This window comes from Platichthys flesus, chromosome 18 (genome assembly GCF_949316205.1).
Source record: "Platichthys flesus chromosome 18, fPlaFle2.1, whole genome shotgun sequence".
Classification (NCBI taxonomy): domain Eukaryota; kingdom Metazoa; phylum Chordata; class Actinopteri; order Pleuronectiformes; family Pleuronectidae; genus Platichthys; species Platichthys flesus.
The window spans coordinates 10,146,356-10,165,433 of NC_084962.1; the positions used below are offsets into that span (position 1 = coordinate 10,146,356).

General features: G+C 42.8%; 1 protein-coding gene across 1 annotated transcript; it reads left to right on the forward strand.

The window, feature by feature from the left end:
- The first annotated feature begins 1,738 nt into the window (after window positions 1–1,738).
- On the forward strand, window positions 1,739–17,790 carry coq8aa (coenzyme Q8A, genome duplicate a). Its single transcript, XM_062411024.1, has 17 exons — window positions 1,739–1,921; window positions 5,491–5,590; window positions 7,232–7,314; window positions 7,420–7,673; window positions 7,771–7,966; window positions 8,083–8,149; window positions 10,540–10,614; window positions 11,591–11,719; window positions 13,566–13,651; window positions 13,837–13,977; window positions 14,240–14,321; window positions 14,416–14,509; window positions 14,754–14,895; window positions 15,381–15,488; window positions 15,572–15,637; window positions 15,833–15,919; window positions 16,051–17,790. Exons 2-17 carry the CDS (start codon window positions 5,494–5,496, stop codon window positions 16,345–16,347), a joined length of 2,004 nt encoding a protein of 667 aa, XP_062267008.1. The 5' UTR covers window positions 1,739–1,921; window positions 5,491–5,493; the 3' UTR covers window positions 16,348–17,790.
- The last annotated feature ends 1,288 nt before the right edge of the window (window positions 17,791–19,078 follow it).

Sequence of the window (19,078 nt, forward strand, 5' to 3'; positions counted from 1 at the left end):
GTCAACTTATCAACGAGCTCTTAACACCATACTTATACAATACAAAGTAAAAACATTCAGCTAAACTTAGACGTCCCTCATGTACGAACCAATATTGGCAGACCTGGATGCACTTACTATGCACCTGCTATATGAAGTGATTTACAAACGTCCTTCAAACCACAGTCTTGTGTTCCCCTTGGAGATTTGAATTCTTTACTATATGATGTTTTTATTAGTTTATTTGTATTCTGTTGTTTTGTTATTGCTCGTGTTTAATAGTTTGTTGCTGAGTGTGAATGTTTCTGTTCTCAAGACTCATCTTAGGAAAGAGATCCTGGTCTTCATGTGACTGCCTGATTAAATAAAGACTAAACCAAAAAAATCCAAAAGAATATTCACTAAACAAAACGATGCACATTTATGTATAATAATAATGAATACAAATTCGTATTAGTGTTGTTGGCATTGTTATATTGCTACCACAGTATTCTCATCACAACAATAATGTTACAAAATAATAATAATGATAATGAGAATATATGAAAATAAAATACAACATAGAGATAAAATATAGAACAAAAGTGTATAAACCCTCATGTAGTCGCCACTTATGTTATACTACTAATGATACTGCTACTAATAATACTAATAATAATAAGAAGAACTTATCTAAACAGGGTTACAAGGTGCTTCACAAAATGGCAAAAAAAAGAATGAATTATTAAAAGTTATTCAATTCAGTTAATTTTTAAACGCCAAATCATAGTACCTTAACAATAGCCATAACTGAAATGACAGCCATCACCAATAATAGTAATAAATATAAATTGTAAGAACTAACACAAATCTAGATTCTTACTTTTAAAACCACTTGAAAATATATTGAAGAAAAACAATGATAAAGATAGTGGCTTGTTGAATACACTTGTATTTTTCTTTCATAAATCTTGATTGGTCTGTATTGGAAATTTACCAAGTAGGCACCCTCAAATATTGTGCTCAACAGTTCTCAGGAGTACTTTTCTGGAGTATTTCCATTTTCTGCTTCAGATATTTATTCATTATACTATATTATATTACTTTTTTTTATTCAAAAGGGGCAATGTCCATTACAAACAAGGAGACAGAGAACAAACAAACGACAAATGGACAAGTAATTTATATAAATATTATATTATAAATGTATTTCATAGCTTCAATTAGGTCACTGATAACTTTGCCAATTCAGAATTTGAAACATATACAATACAAAATATGATGCATTGTTAAAAAAGTCAATGAAATCAGTAGTATATTAGTATATAACATTAAATAAAAGCTCATTTTCCCGTGCTACTTAGTCTATAGGGTTTTCATATTGTGTTTTTTTACATTGTATATATTGGTTTATTTTTGTCGTGCACTGATTGCTGGTTGTACATCAAATTGCCCTTGAAGGATAATAAAGTTTTTCTTTTATGGACAACTTTAATCACAATAATGTAATAAAAGTCTTTCAACAGTGTTAACACATGAAACAACACATTAGTCGGAACCACAGGTCGGAACCATGGGTCCGAGCGACGACTTCAGAGCTCGGAGGAAATTCCAAGGAGCACTTTGCCTTGGGTTGCGTCGCTGCGTGGCTCTGGCTGCGGAGTGAAGTTGGTAAATAAGGTTTTGACCTCCCTCGCTGTGTGGAGGGAGGGAGGGAGGGAGGGAGAGAGAGGGAGGGAGAAAGAGAGAGCGAGAGAGAGAGAGAGAGAAAAGGGGGAGGTAAAGTGGATTACACGCTGACCGTCAGCAGCAGCAGCGGGAGGACCACAGACAGACACCCCGCAGCTCCCGGTGCCTTCAGTCCGACCTCTGTGCAGCTTGCGTCGGTGAGAAGAGGGAGAGAACCCCCGCTGAACAAAGTTCGATCTGCCCTCGCCCACCACACTGTGACCCCCCCGTGGTGGTGAGTATCTGCGACGCTAACGCGGCTAATCACGCTCGTGCTGATAAATGTGCGCAGGTAGATGGAAGTGGCGCATGTTTGGGTTCGCCATCTCCGTAATCCCCCCGTTTGCTTTGCACGAATCCTCTGCAGCGCGTGCACGTGTCTGACCTCCACCACTGTTATTCACTTCTGCAAACTTCATCGCGCGACCTTCAACTCAGATCGGTGCACCTGGGGGAGAAAACAACAACAATGCATTCTCAACACGTCGATTCTCGAGGGGCTCGTCCCTGTAGCGCAGTTGTTATTGTAGCTTTAATCGTTTAACGTAAAGAAACAAAACACGGCGCCAGTTTTGTTGTGGCGGAGTCTCGTGGCCACACGCCCACGAGGAAGTTGACAGCCAGATTTAAAAAGCGTAAACAGACGATGGCGGTCGTGTGGGATTTACGTCAAACTGTTTCACGTAAAACCTGCGTATTTATATGTCTTCATTGTGTGTATTATACGTAGTAGTTAGCGAACACTTTTTTAATTCGCTTTTTCCTACTGCAAAGTATTGGTTTGATCCGAGTCAAATAATTGTGTTGGACTTATAATGTTGATTTAATCAACAGGTCTTAAAAGTTGTACAAATAAGCCTCGTGGCAAACTGGCACGCTCTCTCTCTCTCTCTCTCTCTCTCTCTCTCTCTCTCTCTCACCCCACCTCCACATGCGCGTGCACATCATAGATTGTATATACAAAACTGTACATTAACCCTGTATGTGAGTGTATGTAATGTGTGAATGAAGAGTGGTTAAATAAACTTTGTTGATCTCACGCAGGGGAAATTCACTCATTGCAGCACTCGTCATATAGTCAGAACCAGGAAGTCAATGAAAACATTTGAAGGTATTGAAATAAAATAAAATAGAAAGAAGAAAAAGAAATATAGAGAATATCCACATGATATGCTACCTCCATGAGAGATTGAAGAAAAATGGACCTAAGTAAAGTGGCAAATTACGGTTACACAAGGCTGCATGTGGGCATTATGCTGGAGATAATAGATCTATAGATAATAGAAATAGACATGTGCGGCTGTGGCTGAGGGGTAGAGTGGTCCTCCTCCAACCTGAAGGTCGATTCCCAGTCTGAACAATCTGCATGCCGAAGTGTCCTTGGGCAAGATGTTGCACCCTGAATGGCCCCCATAGAATAAAAAAGTGCTGGGATAGATGCACTGTATGAATGTGTGTGTGATTGGATGAATATGAAACTGTAGTGTAAAGCGCTTTGAGTGGTCATCAAGACTAGAAAAGCACTATATAAATACAAAACCATATACGATATTTATGTTATATGATTTGATGTATGATATACCCACTGATCCAAGCTCACCATAGCTGTAAACAACAGCCAATAAGCTGCCATAATGTACATTTCAGCTCTTATTGCATCATTAACTTTTTTTACACACATGGTCCATCGAAGATATACACACACACACACACACACACTTGGGTATCAATCCTTATATGATCAAATGTATGGGAGCCTCATCAGAAGGGTTTGTTCTTCTGTTTGGCCGAGGCACTCATTGGACTTTTAAAATTGCTCAAATATTGATATTAGAATAAAACGTTTTCAGTGGCCGGTGGCGATGCCCGTTTTGATTATTATAGTATTATTCACTTAAACACAGAAAAACAAAAACAAAAGTGTGAGAAAATCTACACTTCAGTCTGTTTGCTTAAATATAACAAATAATCATTATCTATTAAAGTACAATAAAGCAGAAATTGTAATTAAATGAATTAAATCTCTTTCATTGTGATTTATTTCAAGCAACTGTTTGTGCCTGGATTCCTTTAATCCAAGAAACCACTGACTAGCAGGAGACATGTTTCCTCTCACGTCTCCCCTGTTGTCGGTGGTGACGCTGCTGCTGCTGCTGCTGCGGTGGCCTCACCACTGGCCAGCCCGACGAGGGGGAAACATTTTTCCAGTCCGGCGACAGGAGCAGTGGTGAAGGTTAGTGCCGGGACGCATGTCAGTAAACCACAAGGCTCACAGAACAGAAGGCCCAAACTCTCACTCGGGCTATTTTCATCGCAGTGAGTCAACAGCTTTTGTACGGAGGGGGGCCACAGAGCTGAGACAACAGCTGAGGCGTGTGCATGTGAGTTGTGTGTGAGCGTGTGTGTTTGTGTGTGTGTATTCCAAACCAATGTGTAATTACAGTTGGTGTGAGTTTACAGAAACTATCCTGCAGTGACCTCTGACCAACTAGGCAACACATCTGAGCCTCTATCTCCTCTCCTCGCCCGATACACACTGACAAATGGGAAGTTGCTCAATAGATAGATTTGGCCATAAACCGTAACATCTGCCCAATAGTCTGAGATTTTGCAAGTGAAATGCATTGGTGTTGGAAATTCTGAGTCTTGCCGTTTATGTTAAAACTTTTCAGAGGCTAAGTACAATATGCAGATCGTGCACATTTTACACGATTCAGGTAGGATCATATCTGCAGGCTTTATTTCTTTGCTATAATAACAATCCTAACATGACGTCTAAATTGGCCGATTACTGTTGTCCAGTCAACCCAGTCAGGGTTTGTAATATTCCTAAATAATCCATGTCGACAAGTATTTGGTGTCTTTTGTCCGGTGGGCCCTTTGTGTCACTCCTCTGTCTGCAAAACACAGAGTGGCCCGACAGGACAGATGACCCACTTACTGACTCAGTGTGTGTATGCGTGCTGCAGTACACACACACACACACACACACACACACACTCCCAAATTGCTTAGACTCTTTCAGCAATGCTTTTTTCCATTGGCCCGAATCCCAGTACAGCTGTGTTGAAGCATGTTGTCATCCACAAAAACAGCACCTGTAACAAACACACCGCCACGGAGACTCTGCAGACTTAACAGAGTAATGCAGCACAGCCGCTGTTATTGGGATAAGATTAACTTTCTCTCTCAGTTTGTGATCTGGTTAAAAGGTGAAGCAGATTATTAGAAAGAGATGGTGCAATGATTTAGATGGACCTCGAGTAGATAACCGCCTGGCAGCACTATCGGTTACAGAGGGGAGAGGTTTGACGGCTAACCTTGTATGTGAACCGAACACGTGCACAGAAATAGCTGGAACAGGCAGCGGCCAACAGCTCCGGCACGAGCCCCTCCCTCCTAAGTTCACTGTGACATTTTCAGCTCCAGCCCCTGGACCCCGTGAACGTCATCTACCTGTTTACAATGTACACTCGTGCACAGCGCTCTCCTCTCCTTTTCTTGTGTGTCTGTGTAGCTAACACAGGCAAAGAGAGGTCACGGGTATTTTTAGGCTGCGGACTGAAGTTATGCGAAGATGTGACAGCTGTGTTTGTTTGTGCCTGTTTCTGTCGAGCAGCGGACAATGTGTTGACGACAGGTTATATTTCCTCTTTCCACTCGCCTCACTGTCCATCTGCTTCTCTCTGTCTCCGTGTGCCTCGACTCCACCAGGCGTACCAAGGGGAGATGGGGAAGTAGTGAAACTGAAACACTTTGTGTATTTCTTCCCTTTCCTGTCCTCTGTTCTGTCCCTGTCTTTAGACCATGATGGCCGGCGATATGATGCTACTGATGCGCGGCTTGGCGAAGCTAAGCCAGGCGGTTATGGAGACGCAGGCCAATACCATGCGCAGTGGGACAGGTACCTCAGCCACCTACACACCTATTCACCTATTCTCCTCCAAAAAGAGAAAACTACTGTGACACATTGTCATGTAATGTAAATAAAAGTGAAATAATTTGTCTTGGAGCTCAACTTTATGGTTAACATTAGCAGTTTTCTCTATTATAATGCAACAGTTCCCAAAAGTGAAACCAAATCATCTTGATCACCCCCTGTTGGCTGGCTGCAGTATATGTCTAATAGACTATTATTTTCACCAAGATGGTTTCTGTCATTTTATGAAGTTCTTATCATGCGGATGTTTGAGTGTTATATTGTTCTTATACGTTTACGACTCTACATATGTTCTATGTTGACTCTGGCTCCAAATTGCGTCCAAAGTGCAAGTGGGAGGGAGCTAATGATGTTAGGCTAGCATGTGATTAGCTTTAGATGTTGTTTGAAAAGTAAAAAAATAGTTGTAATACATTATTTTATCCCCGTCAAAGGGATTTGTTACATTAGCCAATAGCTTTTGAGTCATAACTGCATTAAAGGGATAGTTCACCCAAAAATGAAAATCCACTCATCAACTACTCAGCACCATGCCAATGGAGGGGTGGGTGAAGTATTCGATTCCACAAAACACTTTTGGAGTTCCAGGAGTAAACAGCGTTGCAGTCAAATCTATTACAGTGGATGTAAATGGCAACCAATTCTTCATCCAAGTGTCCGTAGATCATTTACACCACGTTTTTAAATGTCCACTGATCTCCTCCTCCTAGTTACTATTGCAGCAACTGCAGCTACATGTGAGTTCTTGAGAGAACTCCGGCCTAACTTGTGTTTATAACAAAGCTGTAGCTCAGTTTAAAGACATGATGATGAGGTTTATATTATATCCTTTTTATTTAAAAAACAGTAATTTAAACAACTCCTTTAGCACAACAGTGTCTGATTGTTCGCTTGGGATTTAACACACCTGCTAACAATGCATTGTTAAGCCTATAGAAACGGTGTAGTAAACACAAGCAGCCGGGTGTTGTTGAAGTTTGTTGATGATGAAGGAAGGACGCCGAGGACCAAGTAATTTCAATGTAACAAAGTTTATTACAAGAAACCACAGGTCAGGACGAGCTCTAGAGACTCGGAGACATCACACAGCCAAATGGTGAAAATCTGACTTGCAGGGGATAAAAGCACACATATATAGGGAGTTTGGTTCCACCCGTGACTTCAGGTATAACGCATTGTGTCCGAACATGAAGACACACTGGTCAAGAATATTCCTTCTGAGCCCATCTGTTAACTGGTCAGAGACGGTTCCCTAGGTCAAAGGTCGTCCCCAAATAGGTAAAGTAAATAAGACAAACATCTAGTGGACTCTCTGAGAATGTCTGAGTGTCCAGAGGGCAAGCCTCATAAATATAAACCTGTCTTTGTGTTTTAAGCATATATCAACATGTTTTACTCCAATGTATACACGACAACGGGAAGGCCTCATATGCCTCTACTTTATTGGCGTTTCCTCGTTGATATAGCAAGCTAACAAAAAACTAATCTGACTTTTCATATTATTTTATTGACAGGCATTTTCTTTACTGTATAATCTAAATTCTCAAATGACCTTAGAGCTAATAAAGCTAACAAATACCCTCTCTGGTGTTTGGTGTCTCCCAGGAATCTCAGGTGTTGGTGCTGCAGTGCAGGGTGTCCAGTCGGCTGCAGAGCAAGGCCTCTCTGTGGCCATGATGAAAATGCAGGTGTGTGGCTGCGTGTATGAACATTCAGAATGTTTTTAATCAGTGACTGTATATTGATTACTGTGACTGTAAAGGAGGTTTATGCTTGTATGTGTGTCTTTACAGGAGATGTCCGGCCAGCAGCAAATGTCTTATTCCGAGTCGGAGTTTGACTTCCCTCAGGACGAGGGCACGTTCGCAGCTTCAGAGTTCAGCGAGGAGGGCGGGGCCTTCACGGAGAGCAGCACCGACACGGCAGCTCATCCCAGCGAGGCCGCGGGGGGGAGCCATGTCAGTGCGAAGCGGTCTCTGTTCGACGGCTACAAAGATCCAAGCAAACAGTTCAGTGGCGACACCAGGTCTTACCACCAAGACGCCAGGTATTCACCGTCTCTCATTCAATTCCAATTCGCCTTACACCTCTGTTTGAGACACTGAGATGATCGCTTCTGTGGTTGGTTGGTTGGTTTGTGGCAGACATTACATCGGGCAGCATCATCTCTACCATCACAGTGTGAATCGGCACATGTGGTCACAGCTATACTGTCAGCATCAGGGCACGCAGACCAGAAGCTATCACCAGGACCCGTCTACAGTCGGAGGTCTGACGGCCGAAGACATTGAGAAAGCCCGACAGAGCAAGAGGACGGAGATCAAACCACACAAACAGATGGTGTAGTATATTCCTTTGATCCTGAACCTTCACACAAATGCCAATAGACACAGATAATAAACATGTACACTTTGACAATCTAATAAAGAAAAACTATCTGTCTGATCTGCCTTTAGCTGAGTGAGCGAGCCAGAGAGAGGAAAGTGCCTGTGACTCGGCTCAGCAGACTCGCCAACTTTGGAGGTACGGTGATCCAACTCTGTGTTTCTGTGGCTGAATCTCGGCTGATTCACTGTCTGCTTGTGTGACTGTGTCTTCTGACGTGTGTCTGCGTGCGGGGCTGCATGCACACCATTGTGACTCCTGCCTGTCTGTGCACACAAACTCTACTCTGTGCAGAAAACATTAATTCATCGGTGTTAATCTTAACAAGACAATATGAAATCGTTCCACCCTCATTAGGTTGTTAGACATTGTCAAAGTTAAACACATCATGGAAACTTCTAAACCTTGTAATCTTCTGGCTAACTCTTCCCACACACCCCCTCTCCTAAGCTGGGGTCACCCCAGTGCAGGGCAGTTCTTGCGTTTCACATTCCATGACCTTCTCACACTCATAAAACATCACAGAACACACATCTGGAGGCTGAAATTTTAATCCGAATGAAGATAAAGTTCTCAGTTCGAGGGGGAATTGGAGCTAAACACGGAATACAGATGAATATCATGAGTGCTGGTAAAGTGTCGGCCCCTGGACCTCCAGCTAAACAACACAGCAATTAGGTCAAGCTTAGTCGGTGCTTATTAATGGCCTGGTGTTCTTTTTCAGATAAAAACAAACCTTTGTAATCGGACCGGCCGGTGGAGTCAAAGTGCAGCAGTGTTTTATACGGCTGCATTAAAAGCTGCTTGACTGTGTGTTTCTGTGTGTGCTCATAACGCAGTTTCTTTATTTTGCTCAAACGTGATCCGTCAGAATATTAGTTGTGACATATTTCCGGCTAATATGAAAATCAAGGAAGTTCACATCTAAAAGCCAGTGATGTAAAATTCACAAATGACCTCGTATATGGCAGTAAAAGCCAAGTTGTAGCAGATTTAACCCTGAATGTTTAGTTTAAGAAGCATTTAGGGTTCCATCCCTTTACATGTACATATCTACACATATGGTTGGACAGCGATTTTATAAGCACAGAGTGAATATAAGTAAACCGAGAACACAGTCTGGAATCATCCGCTCCACTGCAAACACAAGTATATGCAGCCGAATTAAGCCTGAGCTCATAAACACATGTCACAGGGAGAGAGTCAGAGCTGATTCAGCTTGTTGACAGTGGTAACATGAAGAAGGTGTTGAAAGCTGGTGAGGGGGGGCGGAGGAGGAGGAGGAGGAATGTTTCCTTGGTCTGTCCTTCACTGTCCTGTTATTATTTACTGACCAAGTGAGTCTATCTGAACCCCGTCATGTTTAGGTTATAGGTTTTAGGCAGTTAAGGTTGGAAACCGGGAAGAAACGTGGTTCATAGTATCATGGATGTGTCGGCATGTTTCCCAGCAGCAGTGATTTATGACAGCTTAGTTGCTGTTGCTATGCTTTTCACTGCTTTCAAAGGATTGACTGAGGTTTGTGGGGAAACAGGATTTTATCTGATTTATATATTTCCTTTTTTACTGGTTTAGAATAGTAAATAAAAGAAGAGGGATCGTGCTGTGCACATCGGGCACAGAGCTGTCGGAAATGATGGACGGACACTTGTGCTTGGTCTGGAAGGATTTGAAATGCTGATCTGTTTGACTGGGGGTTACACACACACACACACAAACGCATCTATTCTGCACACTATACAGGTGGTGTGTGTGTGTGTGTGTGTGTGTGTGTAAATTCGTCCATCTACCCTTCCATCTCGGATTTGTCGCTTCAGAAATTGCTGACTAACTGATTATGTAATCTTCAGCTATGTAAGGCGGAGCTTAGGCTTGGAGAAACCCCCACACACACACACACACTCACAGATCCCCAACTCGTTCTGTCTTGTTGTTTCTTTTCCCAATCTTTCAAAATTACCCTCAGCTCTCAAGGAGATGTTCTAAATCAGCTGAATAGCTTCATGATTTAAAGAATGATAAGATTTCCATGTGAGCTGTCGGATGGAAGAAGTGGAGCTGTAGCAGTTTTGTCTCTGGACGATGCTGAACAATCACAGTTCATGTCTGACTGACTTTGTGTCACATATGTTGTTTTGATGTATCGAACAGCTTCACGTAGTCAGCTGATTAATACTCAAACAGAAGCATACATATTGAATAATTCTGGTTAATGGTCATCGTCCCATTGATGATCATTTATATAGGACCTTTTATAACTTGAATTGCTTTACAAGAGGAAGAAGGACGAAAACACAACATATTAAGTCAATATGTAATGTTAAAATAATGAAACGGTTCATTGTGGAAGATGCCTGTTGATCACTAAAAGTATTATTTTATTTGTACGGTTTTTGTGTGGTTTAATTTTTCAGTTTGTTTTCACATGTTCTTACACATTGAGCATATTCATATATTAGTGTTTGTGTAACAATTTACTCTAATTGTGTTCTTCTTGTTACTTTTTTGCCTGTGTGTGTGTCCTTCAGGTCTGGCTGTAGGGTTGGGTATTGGAGCTCTGGCGGAAGTTGCCAAGAAGACCATGAGACACAGTGGTATAGTAGGTAAAACATCAACTGCACACTGGCATACACTAATACTATTACTACTACTACATCTACTATGTATGATGCTACTACAGCATTTTGTGAGACTCGGCCACTCAAGTTTGTTTTGGACATTTTTAAGTCTAACAACTGTCTTTTATCATTCCTGAATCAGAAATCATTGGAGGTTTAATCACTATCAAACTGAAAGTACATTTACCTCGTTCTGAATTCATTGTAGTATGTAGTAGATTATCAACAACCTGCCTCAGTATCCCTATTTTCTAATACAGTCATTAGTAAGGCCTTGTCTGTATCTGTAAAGACAGGCTTTGTGTGTCTTCCTCTTTTCTTTGGCTCATAGCAACAACACAGTGATTTTGCAACTGCCTCCCTGTTGTAGAAAGGGATGTGTTGTCAGTACCCATCCTTCATTCATGTTGTCACACGCTCCAGACCTTTGTAATGCTCACAGAGTGCACAAAGGTACGCCACCTCCCTCACTAACTGGTCATCCTCGTAATTCCTGCTCTGCATCACGATCCTGCTAAGCTGAAACGAGCATTTGGGTTTAAATCGGTGTCATTTGTGCGTCTGTTTGTTGGTGTTGTGTGTGTGTGTGTGTATGTGTGTTAATCATGCAGCGACGTTTTAAACACATTGTAAGTACGTTTGTGTGTGTGTGTGGTAAATCCACCAAAGCCCCTGAAAGCAGCAGCCGACACTAAAACACATTACCTGCCGAACTACTGACACATAAACACACACACATGGAGTATGTTTTCAAACACACCCACATACCACGTTTACACCCAACTTTAAACTACTCTTGATTTTGATTCCTGCAGAAAGACCTGTTCAAAGGCTATTTAGCTCCTGTGGAGAAAGAGAACGATTCACTCTGGAGTTGAGTCTCTGAAATAAAAGCATCAGTTGTATTGCGCCGTTTTGACCGGTTGTCCTCCCTTTGTTTTTTTTTTTCTTGCTGCTGCAGGTGAAAATAAGAAAGCCGTTCTGGACTCCAGCCCCTTCCTGTCCGAGGCGAACGCCGAGCGCATCGTCAGGACCCTCTGCAAAGTCCGAGGAGCCGCACTCAAACTGGGACAGATGCTCAGCATTCAAGGTGGGCGGCAAACTCGGACAAACGAAATGAAGGCTCTCTTTCCTTTCTGTGTGGACTGACCGCTGATTGAATTGCACTAGAAACCGTGAATCACATCTGTGTCCAAAGAGATTTGGCCCTGACACATGGTGGAAGTTTGTTTCAGCTCAACTCTTTTCTGCTGGAGAAGAAAAAAACAGGTGACAGCTCCACAGAGTCCACACAGAGCAGATATTGTAGAAACATAATCCCCCATCAGCCTTGTATCATACAAACTGACCCGTATGTGAGTCAGCACTTGTTTGTCTTGATGCACATATGGTTGAGAATACGCGAGCAGGAGGCAAGCTGCAGGAAACATCCTGGGACAGAATTAGCATTGCCAGTTCGGGTAACATCAGTAAACACGTCCTTAATTATGTTTGCTGCTGCTGCTGTACCCTCTGCCCCACCTTGTCTGCTGAACTTTGTCCTTTGTCATTCACGCACAGAGTTTCAAATATGTCCGGGCAAACCTGACAGAGACATTCAAGTGTAGCAGATGTTATGAAGCATTGGAGACAGAAAGAACGTTGGCTGACATTGACCTTGTGCGCATGTATGTGTTTATTTGCAGACCTTGGTAGAACTTGGCTGCGTCTCTAAAGTGGTGACAGGGTGATTCTTAAATTCTGGACGAAAGGTCACTGCCGTCGCTTATTCTTTCAGAGACTTAAATAATAGTGTGACCGAGCGGAGTTGTGTAAATGTAGAGGATGAAACGTTCCTGCAGCGGTGACATTGATCTGTCATGGCAGGAACGCAGTTGAGGCCGGCTGATTGTGCATCCAGCCATTGTAACCTTTCGCTCAGTCCAAAATAGTGTCAACCTTGAGGGGTCTGAAACTATTTCCAAACTCATAGTAATAAAGTTTGTAACCCTGAATCCTCTTATCGTAATCCAGAATCCATCCCAGTTAATCCCAGTGTTATGATGGCAATTAAACCTGGGATCTAAGTAATTTCACTTGACTTTATCAAACGCTTAAATGTATCCAAGTTGAGCACTGACGCAAGCAACACGATTGGTCAGAGGTCGAACATAACGGTGAATCTGTCAGGGCTGTAACTTAACATCACAATCACAGTTCAGTACAGACCAAGGTTTTGACCTCGCACAGCGAAAACAAGAAATGAAAAACATCAAACTAAAGTGGTTTCAGAATGACAGCCAGGGTCTGTTTGGTAAAGTCTGTAATCCTCCTGCAACCGGCTGCAGCCCGCGTGTTAACAAGATCTTCAGAGGTAAATCAAACAATTGCTATCAGTTGCCAGATAACTTTCAGCGTGCATTTAATCCCCATGTTCTGGCTGCTTATCTGCTGCTATAAAAAGCCGTATGGCTGGCGTTGGTTGCCAGATTGTGGACACTCAACCTTGTCGAGCTGGGTTCTATTTTGAATTTTGAAATGATATTTGGGTCGGGGGTCAGGCAGTACTGAGCCATACTGCTTTGGTCAATTGTTAGCAAGAGGCAGCTTGAATGCAGGGAGGAGCTGGGTCAGCAGTGCAATCGCTCAAACACAGGACTGCACCCCTCACACCTGTGCCTGATGTTTGTTATGTAATATGGGAAATGTTTTTACAGGTCTTTTCAAGATTGCCTCTAGGCCAGAGATACTCTTGTTTTTAACTACAACCTGTGTACATGTAAACAACATGGCTGCCCTCTTGTGTATCCTGCGTCTGTTTGGTGTGTCAGAATTGAAGGCTTCATACTCGCAAGATGTAATGTTCACATGAAACGTCGGGGCAAATTCTGACCATTGTCCCGTTGTCATTCAGATTTGGTGGAAACAAACCCTGTTTCTGTGTTTCTGTGTTTCAGACGATGCATTCATCAATCCTCAGCTCGCCAAGATCTTCGAGCGTGTCAGACAGAGTGCTGACTTCATGCCCATCAAACAAATGACTGTAAGGAGCCTTGTTTTTCTGTGACTTCATGGAACGGTTGTGACAAAATACGTTATTGTCTTCAAATTCACTTTCAATTCACTTTAAACTCGACATCTTTCACCTGGTGTGGACCAGTTCATTCATAAGATATCAAGCTGAATATATCACAGGCTGAATATCAGTGATCTATGTCTGTACCATAGAAAGCATTGAACAGTGACTTGGGTCCAAACTGGAGAGACAAACTGGAGTCGTTTGAGGAGCGTCCGTTTGCCGCAGCGTCCATCGGACAAGTTCACTTGGCGAGGATGAAAGACGGCAGGGAAGTAGCCATGAAAATACAGGTAGGCTGTGACTGTGTGTTTGTGTGTGTGTGTGTGTTTACACTGTACATTCTCTTGTTATTAATACAAACACTGCCACTGGAGACGTATATTTGTTTGTCTCAAGCACTCCTACAGAGAGAACCCACAGGTAACCTGTCTCTGGATCAGCTCCTGATCTGAGTAAAAATAAGATGTTTTAAAGTGAAATCAGGGTTTAAAAAACTGCAAATATGTTTTTTGTTGTTTCTCCTGAACTGGTGATCTTTGTGTTTGTCCCCAGTACCCCGGTGTGGCACAGAGCATCAACAGTGACGTCAACAACCTGATGACGGTGCTGAGCATGAGCAATGCTCTGCCTGACGGTGAGCACCCGACTGAGAGTCCACACCGACCGTCCTGTGATCTCCTCCGTCTCGCTCATTCCTCTCTGCCGTTTGTGTCTTTGTGCATCGACAGGTTTGTTTCCAGAGCATCTGATCGACGTGATGAGGAAAGAGTTGGCGCTGGAGTGCGACTATGTTAGAGAAGCTCAGTGTGCAAAGAAATTCAGGTAGAAAGTCAACATTCCTGTTTGTCTCTGTTTTTACTATTGAATTTATGTTATTGTTATGATTTGTGTTCACTGTGAGATTTGTTTTACACTCGAGTCCCAGAGCTAACACCATTCCCTCATTAAATGTTTAGCTCTTAGGTTCAAGGTCAGAGATGCCCGGCAGCTATATATAGATTTTAATACCTGAAATGGACTCCCTACCTACTGACAGTGTGTCTGTGTCCCTGTACCTGTGCTTCAGAGTGCTGCTGAAGGACCATCCATTCTTCTATGTACCAGAGGTGATAGACGAGCTGAGCAACAAACTGGTCCTGACCACGGAGCTCTGCTCTGGGTTTCCTCTGGACCAGGCCGAGAGCCTCACACAGGAGCTGAAAAACGAGGTAGAGCAGGCGCCGGGCACAGGGACGAACGTCTTTGTGTGTCACTTTCTCTTTTGAATCCATTTATATATCTCTCTTTCTAAGTAAACCCCTATGGAGGACGAATATAGAACAATAAATTCATCCACCGTGTGTGAATCACCCTATTTTTTTTTTATTAAAAATATAAATATATTCATTCAATCTGGAAGGAAAATCAGGAAATGAATAATTTTGAGGAAATTGAACTTAAATACTTAAATCAAACTATAACTCAATTACAAAAAGTTTTAGTTAAATGGAAAAATATTAAGCATGGGAATTAATTTAAAACTGGATTTTGGTTATATATATTTGTCATATGTTTGGCCGATTTGGTTTCTTTGTAGTTCTCAGTGTTGTGAACTTCACAGGCTGAACACAGCCAATCATTGAGATGCAGGAAGACTAAATAACCTGTTGAGCGGTGAACAACAACAATCTATGTGTCTGTGTTTCTGCTTCAGATCTGTGAGAACATCTTGACATTGTGCCTCCGAGAGTTGTTTGAGTTCAGATTCATGCAGACCGACCCAAACTGGTCCAACTTCTTCTACGATCCAAACACGCACAAGGTGAGTTCTTCTCCTGTCACTGCAGTAACCTCTCGTACACATTCTACCGACTGGCAGTTAAAGCGATTACATGACTCCTCTAGGTGGCGCTGTTGGACTTTGGCGCAACTAGAGGATTTGACCTGGCTTTCACAGACCTCTACATAGAGGTAAGACCACTGAGCCTCTTTCTCACTTTGTATTGTTTTATAAAACATGACCTCTGCTTTGTGATATAAGCAAACAGTTGACCTACAGTAGATTGACTTTACATATACATGTCAAACTAATTTTGAGCTAAGGAATTAAAATATGTAACTGAACAGAAGGAGGAAAGGAGACTGTGATAACATTTGTGATTTCAGGTAATCCGTTCAGCGGCCGAGGGCGACAGTGAGGGAGTTCTGAAGAAATCCATCGAGATGAAGTTCCTAACTGGTTACGAGTCCAAGGTAGTCAAGTCTTTATCTGTCACGCTTTTCATTTGAAACTTTTGCAATCGAAGTCCTGCAATACTTTCAGGTTGTTCATAGAAGGAAGTATTCATTGCCTTTTTACCCCCCCCCCCCCTCTCTGCACCCAGGCGATGGTGAACGCCCACGTGGATGCCGTGATGATCCTCGGCGAGGCCTTCGCCTCCACGGAGCCCTTCGACTTCAGCGCTCAGTCCACCACGGAGAGAATCCACAACCTGATCCCCGTGATGCTCAAACACCGGCTCACCCCGCCCCCGGAGGAAACGTACTCGCTCCACCGCAAGATGGGCGGCTCCTTCCTCATCTGCTCGCGGCTGAACGCCAAGCTGCAGTGTAATGGGATGTTCCAAGCGGCGTATAAGAAGTACTGGGAAGGCCGCACACCGCCCTCTCGCTCAGCGTAAGCCAGTCTCAAGCATCAAGTGCTTTGATTGACAGTTCCTGGGGCCAACGGTTCAGTGACCGTCGGGTTGTGAAGATGCAGACGTGCAGAGCGGAGACCTTAACTGGTCACTGAGCACTTATATTTCCCACTTTGGGCATCCCACTACAATGAGGCTTTGGAGGGCACTTCTACATATTTCCCGCCGCCACTTCTGAAAGGGAACGGCTGCAGCAACCTGGCGTCTGAGATGTTGAACTCTTGGCTACATCCGGCCCTGAGAGGACAGACTGAGGAAAGGCTAAGAAGAGGGAACGGTCCTGTTCAGGTGTAAAATGAATGATGAAATGTCTCTGCTCTTTCAAGATGATTCTTCTTTTGTTTTGATTTTTTTTTGCGTTGCTGTGCTTTGTTGAACTTCCCGGAGAATCCAGAGTGTCCAGAAATGTCGTGAGTGGAAACATTGATTGTGTCAACGTAGGGGACTAAAGGTTTTACTGTGAGGTCACAAGAAGATACCAGGGTTAATTCAGTATCCGGGCTGTACGAGTCACTGTGTCGACCAGGACCAACTTGACTGGCTCACAAAGGTTTTTTGCATCTAATTGTTTTTCCAGGAGGTTCGACTAGTTTGTGTAGTTTGACTAATTTAGGCTTGTTCTAAATTTAGACCACATATTTAATGCAGGAGCTGTGACATGAAACCCAATAGTTTAGAATCAAACTCAGTGTTAAAGTTCAGAAGCCAAGCGAGTTCAGGTTTATTTAGCCAGTTACAGGAAATGTGACAAACTAGAATTTGTTGGCACTTAAACTCAGAGAGGTGTGAGATTTCACTTGTGTATAGTTTGTGTAGTACAGTTTCTTCTGTATCATCGTAGCCACATTACTGAATCATGTGTTTGATCTAAATCTGTTGCTGTTTTTTAGCTTTTATTCTCTGAGGGGAAAACCCTTCGGGGCAATGAAACTGATCCGTGCATTTTAACAAACTTCACGATTTTACTCCGTGTGTGTCTTGGGATGAAAATGTGCAAAGCTCCTGCTCGAGATTGTTTGTCCTTTTTCTCCTGACTTTCCTGGTTAAGATTTAATGCATGATGTACCTGTAATTATTAACAACACTCTCTGTGTCGCACAAGCTCTGCTCCTTAGTCCGTAATCTCTCCACGCCGCCTCGGGTGTGAAATCCCTCCTCACCTGGTCGGCGTGTGACTGTCTAAGTTCTCTCCACTCTGCTGTGTGGATACAATCGTGTGAGGAAGGGGGGGGGGGGGGTCAAGATCAAGGTACCTGTAATTTCCGGCGGACGTTTGTTTTGTTTCTTTTGCTAGAAATCTCTACTTTTATATTTCATATCAAGGATGGTTCAAATTTTCTAATCAAAAAAAGAATTCGTAACTGAAAGATGTGATGGGAGATATTCCAATGTAAAAAGAGTAAAAGTTTGATCTGCTCCGGTCAAGTGGCTCTGTGTGATCTTTTTTTTTTTTTAAGTGTGACGTCTTTACCACTTGAGTCCATTTCAGGGGACTTGGGCTCGTGGGTCTCAATGTATACACGGTGATGAGAAGTAATGAGTTCAGAATGGAAAAGAAACAGAGACGGGCTGGTGTCCTTATTTAGAGATGTCCTGGCCGGCGGTGGAGGAGCTGGCAGCGAGCCTGGGGAATGAGCACACACAGGCAAATATTCAGAAAATGTACTCGTGCTTTATACACGTTAGTATACATGTATTCAGTCCCAGGAACTCCAGGCTCTGAGTGCATGTAGACAGATATTTTCTTCTTTCTATGACGCTTTTCATCCTTGCTGGGAAAAAATCCAGTAACCACACATTCCTTATTCCCCCCCCGTAGTCCAGAGCTGTGGTTTGACCGTGGCTTGTTGTAATTCACTTTAGTGTCCAGCCTGTGGCAGTGTTGTGCTTTTTCACACAACTAGAGAAAAGAACTGAATCATCATCCCAATAAAAGAAGAGAAAGACACCCAGCCTGAAGCCAAGTGTGTATATATATTTTTGTATAATATCAAACCCGCACCTTATATGTCCATTCTGCTTGATGACACAGTTAGTGGAGGTGTGAGGAATTGGAGTAGAGGATGATTACTCCAAGCTACATCTGTCATTCAGTATAAGTGCCAAGCTGGCATCTCATGCACTCAAGCTTTTATTAATATTATGTTATACTGCAAGAATTTTCCAGTGCTGAGCTCTCAAGCTGCTTCATGCAATTTCAGTGATTCCAATCAAAATACAATCATGTGTTTTCCCAGAATTCTTAGTATTCTAGAGACTCCCAGCCTGATGCCTGATAAACACAGACTGCCCTCGGAATATCTCAACCACCAAAGGTCAGGACCCGAGACAATTCAAAGGTTAACATTCATGAAATAATTAGCAAATAAATAACTGTTTGTCTTCCTAATCAGGTGAATGTGGCTGAGTTCATGACATTGCATCTTTGCTTAAACTCGCCTGTGGTTGGGTTTATACTGGGGAGAGGATGGAAGCTTGATGTGGACTGGTCTGAGCGAGCAAGCAGCCAGAAATCCTTATTTGGTGAGAGGGGACCTGTTAGAAAGTCGGGGCTCAAACCTTAATGACAAACATGTTCAGACACACAACACACAACACAAACTTCACACTTTAAAATCCCCGTACAGATGGTTAAGGGGACTGTTTTTTATATTGCCGTGGAAACGCTGGTGTTCTACATTTTTAGAGAAGAGTACTCAGGCGATAAATCGGG

What these genes read in the sequence shown, in the direction of transcription:
- coq8aa (XM_062411024.1), top strand. Translation starts at nt 5,494, where the DNA reads ATGATGGCCGGCGATATGATGCTACTGATGCGCGGCTTGGCGAAGCTA. An exon ending in TCTTACCACCAAGACGCCAG is followed by an intron (nt 7,674 to 7,770) that starts GTATTCACCGTC and finishes GGTTTGTGGCAG; the next exon opens with ACATTACATCGGGCAGCATC. An exon ending in TCACAGACCTCTACATAGAG is followed by an intron (nt 15,638 to 15,832) that starts GTAAGACCACTG and finishes TTGTGATTTCAG; the next exon opens with GTAATCCGTTCAGCGGCCGA.